Source organism: Sceloporus occidentalis, unplaced genomic scaffold, assembly GCF_023333645.1.
Source record: "Sceloporus occidentalis isolate IW3139 unplaced genomic scaffold, rSceOcc1.0.p SCAF_108, whole genome shotgun sequence".
NCBI lineage: Eukaryota > Metazoa > Chordata > Lepidosauria > Squamata > Phrynosomatidae > Sceloporus > Sceloporus occidentalis.
In genome coordinates this window covers 35,990-50,921 of record NW_028317088.1, presented here as the reverse complement: position 1 = coordinate 50,921, position 14,932 = coordinate 35,990, and the positions used below count along the sequence as shown (strand labels likewise).

The following is a 14,932-nucleotide window of genomic DNA, read 5'->3' as shown; positions in this document are numbered from 1 at the left end:
GTGAGAAGGATGGGGGGAGCGCGGCGGCTGCAGTTTAATGTGAGAAGGATGGGGGAGAGCGCGGCGGCTGCAGTTTAATGCGAGAAGGATGGGGGGGAGGGCGGCGGCTGCAGTTTAATGCGAGAAGGAAGGGGGAGCGCGGCGGCTGCAGTTTAATGCGAGAAGGAAGGGGGAGCGCGGCGGCTGCAGTTTAATGCAAGAAGGATGGGGGAGCACAGCGGCTGCAGTTTAATGCGCCTAACCCTCCGTACCTGCGCGCACCTGCTATGCGGTGCTAAGATGATGTCATATGTAGATGCTCAGCAGCAGCAGCTGGTGATTGCAGCCCTTAGGGACAGAAGCTACAGGCCCAAAGGGGACACGCGTGGCACCCAGCGCGCAGAATCCACGGACATTCACTAAGATCCTACGTCACGCGGGGGGTTTGGAGAGAGAGTGCTGCAGTACATGAGAGCGCCGGTGACATTAGACTGACCCTTAATGACATGAACACGGGAGACGGGAGAGGCTGAACAGAGACATGGAGCAACAGCTCCCCCCAGTGGGTTGAAAGCACCGGTCCAGCTGTTAAAAAGCCCTGCTTTTTCCGCCCCAGCTCTGCCGCTCTAGTGCTGTAACAGCCTGGAGTGCACTCGCTTGGAGTAAGGGCTCATTCTGTCTGCAACAAGCCGAAGCCCCCCGGGGGCCGGATCCCTACGGCTTGAATGTCACCGGTCATCCTGTTATGTTACGTCCTGTCTGCCCGTCTTTGTACAGCGCTGCGGGCTGCGATGGCGCTATATAAAACAAATAATCATATGGAAGTTACGACATGCCCTCATTATTGCCCCGTTGGCAGTGTTCTTGCTCTTGAAGGCGGTTTGCCGGCGAGCTACGTTGCTGTACCTGGGAACTCTCTGGGTCACGTGACCCTGACATGCCCACTCCCCGCCCCTTTTCCCTTCAAATGGGGTGTTACCCCCCCAAGTTCCCAGGTACGCACCCGGCACGTACATTACATACCCCGCCAGAGAGCGCATTCACCCCCGTGTAATAAAGCGCACAATGCCGACGCTTCGACCCAACAACATGCCTCCTCATCACCACGGCTCGGCCTCATACAGACGCACAATAAATAGGGCGAGGGCCGCTCCATTCGCCCAGGGGCTGCTACACCGGCAGTTTGATTAAAGACCCTCCTATCTGATCCCTTCTGCAGGGGAAGCCCCTGGAAGATTTTCCTTGCGACCCAGTAGCCCCGCCATAATAGCTTACCGAGTATAGCCAGCGGCCATCTTGGTACACCTATTCACCAACCTTCACCAAGCGGAGAGCTCTGCGCTCCCGCACGGTGAAACGCTTAGTATAGTAGCTGCGGTTCATCACTCAGCAACACCGTGTACGTCGCATACTCTTCCTTGGCGAGCGGCTCGATAACGAGTTCCTGAGGGTAAGGCGTTGTCGGGGTGTACAAAGATGGCGGCGGGACAGCTGGGCGTGGCTCCAGCCCTTGTTTTCCTCCGCCATGGGCGAGCCTGTGGGAGGGGTTACGCCAGCACCCTGTGGGCGTGGTCTCGCCTTGCATCAGGACCAGCTGCTGCTCCTGCTTCTCCGGGGATCGCAGCATCAGCTGAAGCGGCAGGACATGAAGTAGGAGCCCGGCGAGCACCCACAGCTGCCAGCATGGCCCAGATCACCAGCCTCCCTCCCAGCTTCGGTAAGCCTGTCCCCAGGCACCGTCCGGATGGTGGATGTCAGGGGCTGGGGGGTATCTGAGGATTGTCAGGGTGGTGGATGTCAGGGGATTGTCCGGATGGTGGATGTTAGGGGCTGGGGGTATCTGGGGATTGTCAGGATGGTGGATGTCAGGGGCTGGAGGGTATCTAGGGATTGTCAGGGTGGTGGATGTCAGGGGCTGGAGGGTATCTGGGGATTGTCAGGCGCTGGGGGGTATCTGGGGATTGTCCAGATGGTGGATGTCAGGCGCTGGGGGGTATCTAGGGATTGTCAGGCGCTGGGGGGTATCTGGGGATTGTCAGGGTGGTGGATGTCAGGGGCTGGGGGGTATGTGAGGATTGTCAGGGTGGTGGATGTCAGGGGCTGGGGGGTATCTGAGGATTGTCAGGGTGGTGGATGTCAGGGGCTGGGGGGTATCTGGGGATTGTCAGGGTGGTGGATGTCAGGGGCTGGGGGGTATCTAGGGATTGTCAGGGTGGTGGATGTCAGGGGCTGGGGGGTATCTGGGGATTGTCAGGATGGTGGATGTCAGGGGCTGGGGGGTATCTGGGGATTGTCAGGGGCTGGGAGGTATCTGGGGATTGTCAGGGGCTGGGGGGTATCTAGGGACGTTCACAATGTGATACTGAGGGTTGTCGGTGTGGACGCAGTTGGCTCAGCGTTTTATGTCGTGGGGTATTTAAGCGAGGAGCTGCCATGCGGGGGTTGGAGCGGTCCTGCTGGTGGGTTTCTCTGTCATCCAAGTCTGGGTGCTGCCTGGTCCCTAGGGCTCATCTGCCCCTTGTATCCCCCGTCGCCCCGCCGTCTGCCGCCCCAGAGGCCTCTGTTCCTCCTTAGGGCTGTGTCCGCTTAGTCTGCGGCGTGTAAGGTGTGTCTGGTGCTAGACACAATAGGGCCGTCCGCCCCGGTTCTTGCCGTGTAATGCTGGGCCGTATGACGGGGACCCAGCTCCTACACGTGACGTCATGTCTGTTACTGCGTATGAGGAAGCTTTGCTGGTGAGCAGCGGCGTGGTTGGCTGAAATCATCTGATGCGAGACGCAGAGGGAAGGAGGCCTTGGGCACGGAGAGGGCTTTTCTTAGCGTGTTATGAAGGGTCCGTGTCCCGGTGTCTGTGTATTAGGAGGGGTGTCCGTGTCCCGGTGTCTGTGTATTAGGAGGGGGTGAAGGTCCCGGTGTCTGTGTATGAGGAGGGGGTGAGGGTCCCGGTGTCTGTGTGTTAGGAGGGGCGGGTGTCCCGGTGTCTGTGTATTAGGAGGGGGCGAGGGTCCCGGTGTCTGTGTATTAGGAGGGGTGTCCGTGTCCCGGTGTCTGTGTATTAGGAGGGGCGGGTGTCCCGGTGTCTGTGTATTAGGAGGGGGTGAGGATCCCGGTGTCTGTGTATTAGGAGGGGTGTCCGTGTCCCGGTGTCTGTGTATTAGGAGGGGCGGGTGTCCCGGTGTCTGTGTATTAGGAGGGGGTGAGGATCCCGGTGTCTGTGTATTAGGAGGGGTGTCCGTGTCCCGGTGTCTGTGTGTTAGGAGGGGGTGAGGGTCCCGGTGTCTGTGTGTTGGGAGGGGGTGAGGGTCCCGGTGTCTGTGTGTTGGGAGGGGGTGAGGGTCCCGGTGTCTGTGTGTTGGGAGGGGGTGAGGGTCCCGGTGTCTGTGTGTTGGGAGGGGGTGAGGGTCCCGGTGTCTGTGTGTTGGGAGGGGGTGAGGGTCCCGGTGTCTGTGTGTTGGGAGGGGGTGAGGGTCCCGGTGTCTGTGTGTTGGGAGGGGGTGAGGGTCCCGGTGTCTGTGTGTTGGGAGGGGGTGAGGGTCCCGGTGTCTGTGTGTTGGGAGGGGGTGAGGGTCCCGGTGTCTGTGTGTTGGGAGGGGGTGAGGGTCCCGGTGTCTGTGTGTTGGGAGGGGGTGAGGGTCCCGGTGTCTGTGTGTTAGGAGGGGTGAGGGTCCCGGTGTCTGTGTATTAGGAAGGGGTGAGGGTCCCGGTGTCTGTGTGTTAGGAGGGGGTGAGGGTCCCGGTGTCTGTGTGTTAGGAGGGGGTGAGGGTCCCGGTGTCTGTGTGTTAGGAGGGGGTGAGGGTCCCGGTGTCTGTGTGTTAGGAGGGGGTGAGGGTCCCGGTGTCTGTGTGTTAGGAGGGGGTGAGGGTCCCGGTGTCTGTGTATTAGGAGGGGTGAGGGTCCCGGTGTCTGTGTGTTAGGAGGGGTGAGGGTCCCGGTGTCTGTGTATTAGGAGGGGTGAGGGTCCCGGTGTCTGTGTATTAGGAAGGGGTGAGGGTCCCGCATTATTACCATGTTTGGAGTTGGCATTTTAGACCTGCGCCAGGGCCTGTTCCGTCGAGCGGGGGGGGGGGGGGGTTGCCTGTTCCGTCGAGGCGAGTTCCCCTCTACTCCCCGCTCCTGGGGTTGGGTTGCAGCATGTGTTTGTGGTCTGGCTCTTCTCGCTCACACTTGTCTCTCGCACACAGATATGTCACCGGTGGCGGCCGGGTTCGTCGGTGCCGCCGTGCTGGTGGTATCCGTCTCCGTGGCCGTCTTTTTGTGGACCTGCTGCCACCACCGCGCACAGAAGAAGAATAAAAATCCACCGTACAAGTTTGTTCACATGCTGAAGGGCATTAGTATCTACCCCGAGACTCTAAGCAACAAAAAGAAAGCCATCCGCAAAGAGAAGACACCCTCGGACAATTGCCCCACCCGGGCAAACCTTACCCCGGACAGAGCCGAGGCTGGCTTAATGGAGCCTGAACGTGGTCCAAACGGACTTGGCACCGCCACCTGCACGGACCAGCTGCCCGTCAGAGGGGACTACGGGGACGAAGTAAGCCCCGTCCAGAGCCTGACGTCCGGCAGCAGCAAGACCCTGTCGCCGGCGTCCCCAGAAGGCGAGGTCGCGCTCGGATCCCTGATGCTCTCCGTGGACTACAACTTCCCAAAAAAAGCTTTGGTGGTGACCATCCAAGAGGCCCACGGGCTCCCCGCGATGGACGAACACTCCCAGGCCTCTGACCCCTATATTAAGATGACCATCCTACCCGACAAGAAGCACAGGGTGAAGACCAGGGTATTGCGAAAGACGCTCGAGCCCGTGTTTGACGAGACCTTCACCTTCTATGGGATTCCCTACAGTCAGCTCCACGACTTGGTGCTTCACTTCCTGGTGTTGAGCTTCGACCGTTTCTCGCGCGATGATGTCATCGGAGAAGTCATGGTGCCTCTGGCAGGGATCGACCCAAGCACTGGGAAAGTGCAGCTCACGAGAGACATCATCAAGAGGAACATTCAGGTCGGTGCCTCCTGCTTTACGTCATCGAGAAGCAGCAAATAGTCCGTGTGATAACTTTAGGAGTCCCGAGTGGGCTCTGGAGAAGCCCCGGACTGGATCTTTCAGTCCGGACCTGGGCTCTGGAGAAGCCCCGGACTGGATCTTTCAGTCCGGACCTGGGCTCTGGAGAAGCCCCGGACTGGATCTTTTAGTATGGCTGGATTCCACCTGCCTGTTACCAGTAGTCGGCCGAAAGACCTGTCCCTCCGGAGGCTCACATTTCACTCAGACTCCATGTAAACATCAAGTTCTTGCCCCAAAGGCTTACAGTCTAATACCTGCAGGTTTTATAACTGTGCTCGCAGGTTGCTGTGCAGAGATAACATCCCTGTTACCCCCCACACCCCTTCTTTCCGTCACGGCAGCTTCATCTGAGTGAGCCAGAGCCGGCTTTGGCCAGTAGCGCTCCTGGTCGCTCTTCATAGGCTGTAGTCTCGGTTGGGGGGTGGAAAACGCGGCGCTGCGCATGTTGCTCGTTCCACACATTGTTCTTTCTCTTTCAGAAATGTATGAGCCGGGGGGAGCTGCAGGTGTCGCTGTCCTACCAGCCCGTGGCTCAGAGAATGACCGTGGTGGTGTTAAAAGCCAAGCACCTGCCCAGAATGGACATCACTGGCCTCTCAGGTAGCAGCTATTTACCCGCCCCGGGAGTAGTTTACTGAGGCTTACTGTATATCATTGTGGTCTATTGAACCGCGAAGGCGCTTTCGGATACCGTTACGGGCTGTTAGTCGCACACCGTGTTTGAGTAGCCGGCCCCATAAATCCTCAGCCTGACCCCAGCAAGAAACGTGGGTAACGCGTGAGGATGAGTGATTGGGGGGGGTGAACGTGGTGGGCATCGTCCATGTGTGTCTGCGCCATACGAGAAGCGCCCGCAGAAATTACGGAATGGAGACGGTTTCCGTCCGTTTCTCCCCAACCCACTGGCTTCCAGTTTGATGCTGGGGCTACTGTTCTGTTGTTTAGCACAAGCCCTGGGGCAACATGGTGGACTGTGTAATTGGCGGGGTATTTTTTCTCTCCGACAGACCCGTACGTCAAAGTGAACATCTACTACGGCAGGAAACGCATCGCCAAGAAGAAGACCCACGTGAAGAAGTGCACCTTGAACCCGGTGTTCAACGAATCCTTCATCTACGACATCCCCGCGGAGCTGCTGCCCGACATCAGCATCGAGTTCCTAGTCATCGACTTCGATCGCACCACCAAGAACCAGGTGGTGGGCAGGATCATCTTAGGGGCGCACAGCGTAACCGCCGACGGCGCCGAACATTGGCGGGAGGTGTGCGACAACCCCAGGAAGCTCATTGCCAAGTGGCATAATCTGAGCGAGTACTAGGGCAAACATGTTGTAAAGGTGGGGCAAATACATTGGGGAGAAAAGGATGGACAGGTCGGGGAGGTGGCAGGAATATCCCCATTTTTGTGTAATCGTGTATATCCTTCTCCTGTCACCGCGGCGGCGTCCCGGCCCCCCCCCCGGCCCCGAAGGTGTTCACCTCGTTTTAGTGGTAGCTTAAAGTTTTCTTAGGCGATGTTTTACCGGACACGATAACGTCAGACACTTCATTACTAAATGGTTCGTTGACACGATGACAAATATTTATTCGTAGCCGGACTCTAATAATCACGTAATTGCATGTTTATGGCCGACTGGAATTGTCTAACCGATCCCTGGGGTGTCTTTGGTTCTTCTCGCTGAAAGCCCTGTGCATGTCTGGTACCTGCGCTGCTTTCCCGCCGATCCCTGTCCGGCTGAGAGTGCTGAGGGTTCTTCCTGCGCGGTGTAGAAGGGGGGGGGGATTTTTGGCACCCAAGCAGCTTGCGACTCGGTTTTTTGAAGTGGGGAGTCTGAGATCTCTCGGCTCTTTAGGCTCTGGCGCAGCGAACAAGCTTTCTAGCGTCATGGTGGCACCACCACGTAGCATGCATTTCAGATCACCGTTACAGCTTCTCTCTGTTCCCGGCGCTGAAATCTGAATTTGGACTTGATAAACCGTAACGTGGGTCAGAAGCCTAATAGAACCTGCGCGAGTCCATGCCTTTAAACCAGCTCTTAAAGCACTTTCTAAGTAAAGCCGACACTGCCGAGGTCAGGGGACGAGGAGGCATCTTGAGGAACATCTTGAGTCCAGGGGCAGGAGGCTCGCCGGGGCGGCAGGAGGCTCGCCGGGGCGGCAGACCCGATGTCCGGTGGCACAAACAGCTTCGTGCGTTGTGAGGACTCTCATGGGGGAGCTCTCGAATGCAGTGTTGGGTCTGGGGTCTGGGACCTGTCACACCTCCTGTCTTTTATGAGTGAAGATCATTTCAGGGCCTCCCGAGTCACGCAACGAATGGGCGTTGGACCGGTGGCTACTCCGGCATCTGCCAACACACGGCACCGGTGCGGGGTCAGCACCCAGAGAAGCTGGAGGTAGAGAGATACGAGAATAACAGGCGCTCTGTGAGGATGTTCAGATCCCATTCCCCTCGTCAAAGCCGAGGTGGAACGTGGAGGGCGGAGGAGAGGATGATGCCCCCCATAGACATAATAATCGTATACCCTTCAGCAAGCTCTGCTCTCTTTGTCTTTCACCCAACAATTTAACTCTGTGTTCTCCCTTCAGCCAATTCTGCTCCGTATTTCCTTCCCAGCAGGCTCCATGCTCCCTGTCCCTCCGGTATCTCGTATCGTCATTCCCTAATGGCTGCTTCCTTTGTTCTCCTGGCGTGACGATGCTGAGGCCTCCACGGCTCTTCTGCCTGATCTGCTTCACTAATGATTATTCCGGTCTGGAGAATTCTCCGGGGGTAAGAGGAGAGGAGAGGAGCGGGCCGGGGTGGGGTGGGGCGGGGGGCACATGCTGTTACTATTGGAAGGGTCTGCTGGATACTGTCACAGTCCAACCGCATAGAATGGTCGCCATGGATATTACGAACATGGATCTCACGACTGGAACCGAACCAGTGAGAACGTTGATAACTGGCACGTGTCCCTCGGGCCTCGATGAAATAAACGTGCATAAGCCAAGGCGCCCCCCTGCGGCGTGTGCTGCATATAATAAGCTTACGCTCTGTACCGCTGTATTGTACATTGGATTTATCACAATAAAGCCTGATTCACTGAGCTGAGCCGCTGTTGGAGTCTGGCTGCATCGGGGGGGGGGGGGGGGTTCAGACAAAGGGACAGCTCAATGGGCTGATGTCATCTCCTGTGCAACTGGGAGATGGCGGCCCTGGGGACGGGATGAGCTCATTGCTTTCTCATTAACCTCTGAGATGCCTAAGCCGATAAAATAAGTCGACGATGAAATACAAAGCAGTTGGAGCCTCGAGTTCTCCCCAAAAACACAAACAGCATACCGAAGCACTTTATACCGGCTCATGAGGGGCACAGGCTACCCGGGGCGGCTGGTGCACTGACAGAAGGACAGAGATGGCAGATATAGAGACGGGCAGAGAGTACCAGAGGGAGCCAGTATAGGGACAGCTGGTATAAAGAGAGGGTGGAGAGTACTGAAGACGGCCAGTATAATTACACAAAAAGGCATGATGCACATGCATGCGCACACACACACACACACACACACACACAGATATGCTTAATAGGCACAGCCACGTGCATTCACACAGCGATATTCTGCAACAACTGCCATGAACACAGATCCAGCTGCTCTCTGCGCAGAGTATCTCTGCTCCTGTGACTGCCGGCTGGGGATCCTCACACTAACTCTGAGCCTTTTACTTACAAGCTCTTACTGACTACAGCATTGGGCTACAGAAGGAGCTTCTTACTGTCAGATTTGTGATGTCCAGTTTACGAACGATTCGTTCTTTTGAACCGATTCTTTTCAATCAACCGGATGAATCAGTTCAGTAGACTCATTTGTAACAGTTCAATTTGTGAATCATGAACTGCACTGATAATATGGTCCTAGAGTGAGTGAACTGCACAGTACACAGACTCGCAGATCAGGTTACCAAACCTTTTGAGTCAGTAGCTCATCAGTTCACTGACTCAAAGAACCATTCAGATCAGCTCTGAGTCATCAGTTCACTGACTCAAAGAACCATTCAGAGTAGCTCTGAGTCACCAGTTCACTGGCTCAAAGAATCGTTCAGAGTAGCTCTGAGTCACCAGTTCACTGATTCAGACTTCAGCTTTTAATAATAAATTACATAATATGTCCACATAACGGCACCACACAAATACCAACCAATGATTTTTGAAGCAAAGCTAATTACACAAATCTAATTACTAACAATCATTAAATGATTAGAATTAAATGTAATTCAAATATACATCCACAAGGTGGCGCCATATATTGCCTAAATGCCATTTTATGATTAGAAGTAAATGTAATTCCACAATATTTCCACAGGGTGGTGCCATCAGTTGCCTAAATTCCATTTAATGATTAGAAGTAAATGTAATTCAAATATACATCCACAAGGTGGGGCCATAAATTGCCTAAATGCCATTTAATGATTAGAAGTAAATGTAATTCCACAATACATCCACAGGATGGCGCCATTAGCTGCCTAAATGCAGTTCTGAGTCACCAGTTTACTGACACAAAGAACCGTTCAGATCAGTTCTGAGTCATCAGTTCACTGACTCAAACAACGGTTCAGAGCAGCTCTGAGTCATCAGTTCACCGACTCAAAGAACCATTCAGAGTAGCTCTGAGTCACCAGTTCACTGATTCAGACTTAAGCTTTTAATAATAAATTACATAATATGTCCACACAACGGCACCACACAAATACCAACCAATGATTTGAAGCAAAGCTAATTGCACAAATCTAATTACTAACAATCATTAAATGATTAGAAGTAAATGTAATTACACAATACATCCACAGGATGGCGCCATCAGTTGCCTAAATGTCATTTAATGATTAGAAGTAAATGTAATTACACAATACATCCACAGGATGGCGCCATCAGTTGACTAAATGCCATTTAATGATTAGAAGTATATGTAATTCCACAATACATCCACAAGGTGGCGCCATTAGTTGTTTAAATGCCATTTAATGATTAGAAGTACATGTAATTCCAATATACATCCACAGGGTGGCGCCATCAGTCGCTTAAATGCCATTTAATGATTAGAAGTAAATGTAATTCCACAATACATCCACAAGGTGGCGCCACCAGTTTAAATTTTAATGATTAAAAGTACATGTCATTACGCAATACATTCACAGGATGTTAAATTAATCCTTAAGATCCCATTAACGGTAACTGCCCCTAAATTAACCCCCACCTCCCCTAACTTTCAGCAGCACAAATATGAATGTTATAGATAAGGTGATGCACATTACTGTGAGTTGAGTTGCTGAGCAAAACACATTGGCGTGTAACACATTACATGATTGTACAATACATTAGCGTGTAACACATATTACATGACTGTACAATACGTTGGCATGTAACACATATTACATGACTGTACAATACATTAGCGTGTAACACATATTATATGACTGTACGATACATTGGGGTGTAACACTTATTACATGACTGTAAAATACATTGGCGTGTAACACAAACAAATCACCCTGATTGGGCAGGCAGGAGGATTTATAGATTATAAGGAAAGGGCGGGGGCAATCGTCAGTGTGACTGCAGTGAGGAATGAATCGGTTTATTTCAATGAATCACTCGAAATGAACCGATTCACTGTACTGATCCGAACTTCCCATCACCGCTGTGAAAGCGATGCCGTGTTGCCATGGTTATAGTCGGTGACGTCACGACGCACAAACGCGTAGCGGGCGCCATGTTGGCTCCGTGTTGGTGACACCCGGCGGGAGTTGGTCTTATCCTCTTACCGGAACCCGGCGGAACATCTGTACGGTTCTCCCTCCAGTGACCACCGCCTCACAAAACATGGCGGCTTCCAGCTGCAAGACCACGCCCATGACATGACGCCATACGGAAAGGACCAGGAAGCAGATCACGTGACTACCGGAGTCCGACTCTATAGTGAGTATACTGTATGTGGGGGGGGTATCTCTGTATAGTGAGTATACTGTATGTGGGGGGGGGGGTATCTCTGTATAGTGAGTATACTGTATGTGTGGGGGGGTATTTCTGTATAGTGAGTATACTGTATGGGGGGGTATCTCTATAGTGAGTATACTGTATGGGGGGGTATCTCTGTATAGTGAGTATACTGTATGGGGGGGTATCTCTGTATAGCGAGTATACTGTATGGGGGGGGTCTCTCTGTATAGCGAGTATACTGTATGTGGGGGGTCTCTCTGTATAGCGCGTATACTGTATGTGGGGGGTATCTCTATAGTGAGTATACTGTATGGGAGGGTATCTCTGTATAGTGAGTATACTGTATGTGGGGGGTATCTCTGTATAGTGAGTATACTGTATGTGGGGGGTATCTCTGTATAGTGAGTATACTGTATGTGGGGGGTATCTCTGTATAGCGAGTATACTGTATGTGGGGGTATCTCTGTATAGCGAGTATACTGTATGTGGGGGGTATCTCTGTATAGTGAGTATACTGTATGTGGAGGGTCTCTCTGTATAGTGAGTATACTGTATGTGAGGGGTATCTCTGTATAGTGAGTATACTGTATGGGAGGGTATCTCTGTATAGTGAGTATACTGTATGGGAGGGTATCTCTGTATAGTGAGTATACTGTATGGGAGGGTATCTCTATAGTGAGTATACTGTATGTGAGGGGTATCTCTGTATAGTGAGTATACTGTATGTGGGGGGTCTCTCTGTATAGTGAGTATACTGTATGGGAGGGTATCTCTGTATAGTGAGTATACTGTATGGGGGGTATCTCTGTATAGTGAGTATACTGTATGTGGGGGGTATCTGTATAGTGAGTATACTGTATGTGGGGGGTATCTCTGTATAGTGAGTATACTGTATGGGAGGGTATCTCTGTATAGTGAGTATACTGCATGGGAGGGTATCTCTGTATAGTGAGTATACTGTATGGGAGGGTATCTCTGTATAGTGAGTATACTGCATGGGAGGGTATCTCTGTATAGTGAGTATACTGTATGTGAGGGGTATCTCTGTATAGTGAGTATACTGTATGGGAGGGTATCTCTGTATAGTGAGTATACTGTATGGGAGGGTATCTCTGTATAGTGAGTATACTGTATGTGGGGGGTATCTCTGTATAGTGAGTATACTGTATGGGAGGGTATCTCTGTATAGTGAGTATACTGTATGTGAGGGGTATCTCTGTATAGTGAGTATACTGTATGGGAGGGTATCTCTGTATAGTGAGTATACTGTATGTGAGGGGTATCTCTGTATAGTGAGTATACTGTATGGGGGGGGTCTCTGTATAGTGAGTATACTGTATGTGGGGGGTCTCTCTGTATAGTGAGTATACTGTATGTGGGGGGTCTCTCTGTATAGTGAGTATACTGTATGTTATTATTTCCCGTAGGATTTTGTAGGGTGTCTCCCCCCCCGCGTGGCATGGACAGTGGTTCGGGCCGTCTGGTTCCCGCCCAGGCCCCGTTGCCCCCCCGGGAGTATAAGCTGGTGATGCTGGGAGCGGGCGGGGTTGGGAAGAGCGGTGAGTTCTCTCAGTAAATAAAGGGAGGCGTGGCCCCCGGCGGTGGCTGCTCGCTCCGGCTGACTCGGAGTGATAGGCCGTTGTTTTCTGTCTTTCAGCGATGACCATGCAGTTTATAAGCCATCGGTTTCCTGAAGACCACGACCCCACCATCGGTGAGTGTTTATTGCCCCACAGATGCCCCCCGGGGGGCAGCGCATGTACTCAGTCTGTCCTCATCTCCCGCAGAGGATGCTTATAAAATCCGGATCCGGATCGACGACGAGCCGGCCAGCCTGGATATTCTGGACACCGCAGGCCAGGTTAGTGAGCCGAGAGGCCCGGTGCCTGCGCGGCCCTCGTTTACCAGTACTATTGAAGGAGTTATTTTCCGTGCGTGGTTGCCGGGGGGTATCCATCTCCATTATCCGCCTGTCCTGTTTGGGGTTAGAAGAACTGAATGCCGTAACGGCCGCGGCCTCCTCGTTATGTCTGTTTTACCCCCGGAGAGCTGGCGCGGGAGGCAGCCGGTGGCAGGGGCAGCTTCTCTCCTGTGTAACGCTGCATTTTATTGGCCGTTTGTGTGTCTTAGGCCGAGTTCACCGCCATGCGGGACCAGTACATGCGCGCCGGCGAAGGATTTATCATCTGCTACTCCATCACTGACCGGCGCAGCTTCCACGAGGCGCGGGACTTCAAGCAGCTCATCTACCGGGTGCGGCGCACGGATGACACCCCGGTCGTGCTGGTCGGGAATAAGTCGGATCTGTCGTACCTGCGCCAGGTGAGGGGCCGCCTCAATAATAATGTGAGGTTGTATACACTAGAGCGGCGTGCGGTCTGGCCCCGGGCCCCTACTCACCTGCTCTATATAATCTGCCCCTTCCTGCAGCGCAGTTTCTGGAGCCGTTGTTTTCGTGTCGTTCCTCAGGTCTCTAAGGAGGAGGGCAGCTCTCTCGCCCGTGAATTCGGCTGCCCGTTCTTCGAGACGTCCGCCGCGTTCCGTTACTATATCGATGACGTCTTCCACGCGCTCGTGCGCGAGATCCGGAAGAAGGAGCGGGATGCGGCTTTGGCGCTGGGGAGGAAATCCAAGCCACGCGCCTCGCTCTGGAAACGCTTCAAGTCTCCTTTCAGAAAGCAAAAGGATTCAGTGACTTGAAAGGACAATTGATTTCTAATTGCCCCAAAACACTTGGGATCCGGGGGGGCTGCAGGGTCACCCCCGATTACCCCCTGTGTAAATAACCCTCCCAGCTCCTAGCACACAGTACAGAAGTGCCTTTGTGCCTCTGAGGTCTCCCCTAACTACTATTACCCCAGGCAGGGGAGTTATGGGGGAGCCCCGTCTTATACCCCGGCGACGAGCGGAGGAGGCTGCTCTGCATTGTCAGATAATGGAATGTATGTGATGTATCTACCCCCCCCCCCCACACACACACACGTCTGGGCTCTATAACCCAGGGACGGCCGCGGCCCCCGACATAATACACAGAAATGTTTATACTCCCACACCTGGGCTGAGTGGAAGTGCAGCGCCGCATATACTGCCGCTGTCTGAGCTGGACAGTGTGAAGTATACTGCTAGTCTCCGGCCTGCCATATTATTTCTTCCCCCGGGGCAGTTGCTGCACATCCTGCCCGGGGAGGTTTTGTATTTCACTGCTTGGGTATTTGCACAGATTTGATCGCTTTGTACACGGAAGGCTGTTCCAGAGTCTCGCGTCACTTTAGGCTGTAATAAAGATTTTATATCCTGACTCTGCAGTCCCCCGATCATCCACTGGAGGGCAGACTGGCTCTGCAGTCCCCCAATCATCCGATGGAGGGCAGACTGGCTCTGCAGTCCCCCGATCATCCGCCAGAGGGCAGACTGGCTCTGCAGTCCCCCGATCATCCACCGGAGGGCAGACTGGCTCTGCAGTCCCCGATCATCCACCGGAGGGCAGACTGGCTCTGCAGTCCCCTGATCATCCACCAGAGGGCAGACTGGCTCTGCAGTCCCCCGATCATCCACCGGAGGGCAGACTGGCTCTGCAGTCCCCCGATCATCCACCGGAGGGCAGACTGGCTCTGCAGTCCCCCGATCATCCACCGGAGGGCAGACTGGCTCTGCAGTCCCCTGATCATCCTCCAGGGGGTAGACCTGCTTCAGCATGCAGTTGCGGTTGAACGTCTGCTGCTGTCCCAGGGGCATTATGACCGAACCTGGCCTGATTCTGTTTCTGACAGGTGACTGGTTACGGGGTCTTGTCGACGTGATCTCTGACGCATGGAAAGGAACGTGTATATTAAAATAATCTGCCTGGACAGGGTGGTGGTTAAGTGGAACAGCCAGCCAGCAGAAGTGGTAGAGGTTAATACAGTTAGGGAAT

General features: G+C 53.5%; 2 protein-coding genes across 4 annotated transcripts; both read left to right on the top strand.

The window, feature by feature from the left end:
- The first annotated feature begins 1,662 nt into the window (after positions 1 to 1,662).
- Positions 1,663 to 6,360, top strand: LOC149283211 (synaptotagmin-11-like). Of its 2 annotated transcripts, none has more exons than XM_089497820.1 (4): positions 1,663 to 1,696; positions 4,162 to 4,979; positions 5,522 to 5,642; positions 6,050 to 6,360. In XM_089497820.1, the coding sequence occupies exons 1-4, from the start codon at positions 1,663 to 1,665 to the stop codon at positions 6,358 to 6,360; spliced, it is 1,284 nt and encodes a 427-aa protein (XP_089353946.1). The 2 variants fall into 2 exon arrangements, with proteins under 2 accessions (XP_089353946.1, XP_089353945.1); XM_089497819.1 differs by having other exon boundaries at positions 5,522 to 5,645.
- Positions 2,708 to 13,719, top strand: LOC149283210 (GTP-binding protein Rit1). Of its 2 annotated transcripts, XM_089497821.1 has the most exons (6): positions 2,708 to 2,749; positions 12,536 to 12,578; positions 12,677 to 12,733; positions 12,807 to 12,880; positions 13,150 to 13,341; positions 13,489 to 13,719. In XM_089497821.1, exons 2-6 carry the CDS (start codon positions 12,548 to 12,550, stop codon positions 13,717 to 13,719), a joined length of 585 nt encoding a protein of 194 aa, XP_089353947.1. In that variant the 5' UTR covers positions 2,708 to 2,749; positions 12,536 to 12,547. The 2 variants fall into 2 exon arrangements, with proteins under 2 accessions (XP_089353947.1, XP_089353948.1); XM_089497822.1 differs by lacking the exon at positions 2,708 to 2,749 and having other exon boundaries at positions 12,512 to 12,578.
- Positions 13,720 to 14,932: the final 1,213 nt, after the last annotated feature.

What these genes read in the sequence shown, in the direction of transcription:
- LOC149283211 (XM_089497819.1), top strand. Translation starts at nt 1,663, where the DNA reads ATGGCCCAGATCACCAGCCTCCCTCCCAGCTTCG. An exon ending in TCATCAAGAGGAACATTCAG is followed by an intron (nt 4,980 to 5,521) that starts GTCGGTGCCTCC and finishes TTTCTCTTTCAG; the next exon opens with AAATGTATGAGCCGGGGGGA. An exon ending in CATCACTGGCCTCTCAGGTA is followed by an intron (nt 5,646 to 6,049) that starts GCAGCTATTTAC and finishes TCTCTCCGACAG; the next exon opens with ACCCGTACGTCAAAGTGAAC.
- LOC149283210 (XM_089497821.1), top strand. Translation starts at nt 12,548, where the DNA reads ATGCTGGGAGCGGGCGGGGTTGGGAAGAGCG. An exon ending in GGGCGGGGTTGGGAAGAGCG is followed by an intron (nt 12,579 to 12,676) that starts GTGAGTTCTCTC and finishes TCTGTCTTTCAG; the next exon opens with CGATGACCATGCAGTTTATA. An exon ending in AGACCACGACCCCACCATCG is followed by an intron (nt 12,734 to 12,806) that starts GTGAGTGTTTAT and finishes CATCTCCCGCAG; the next exon opens with AGGATGCTTATAAAATCCGG.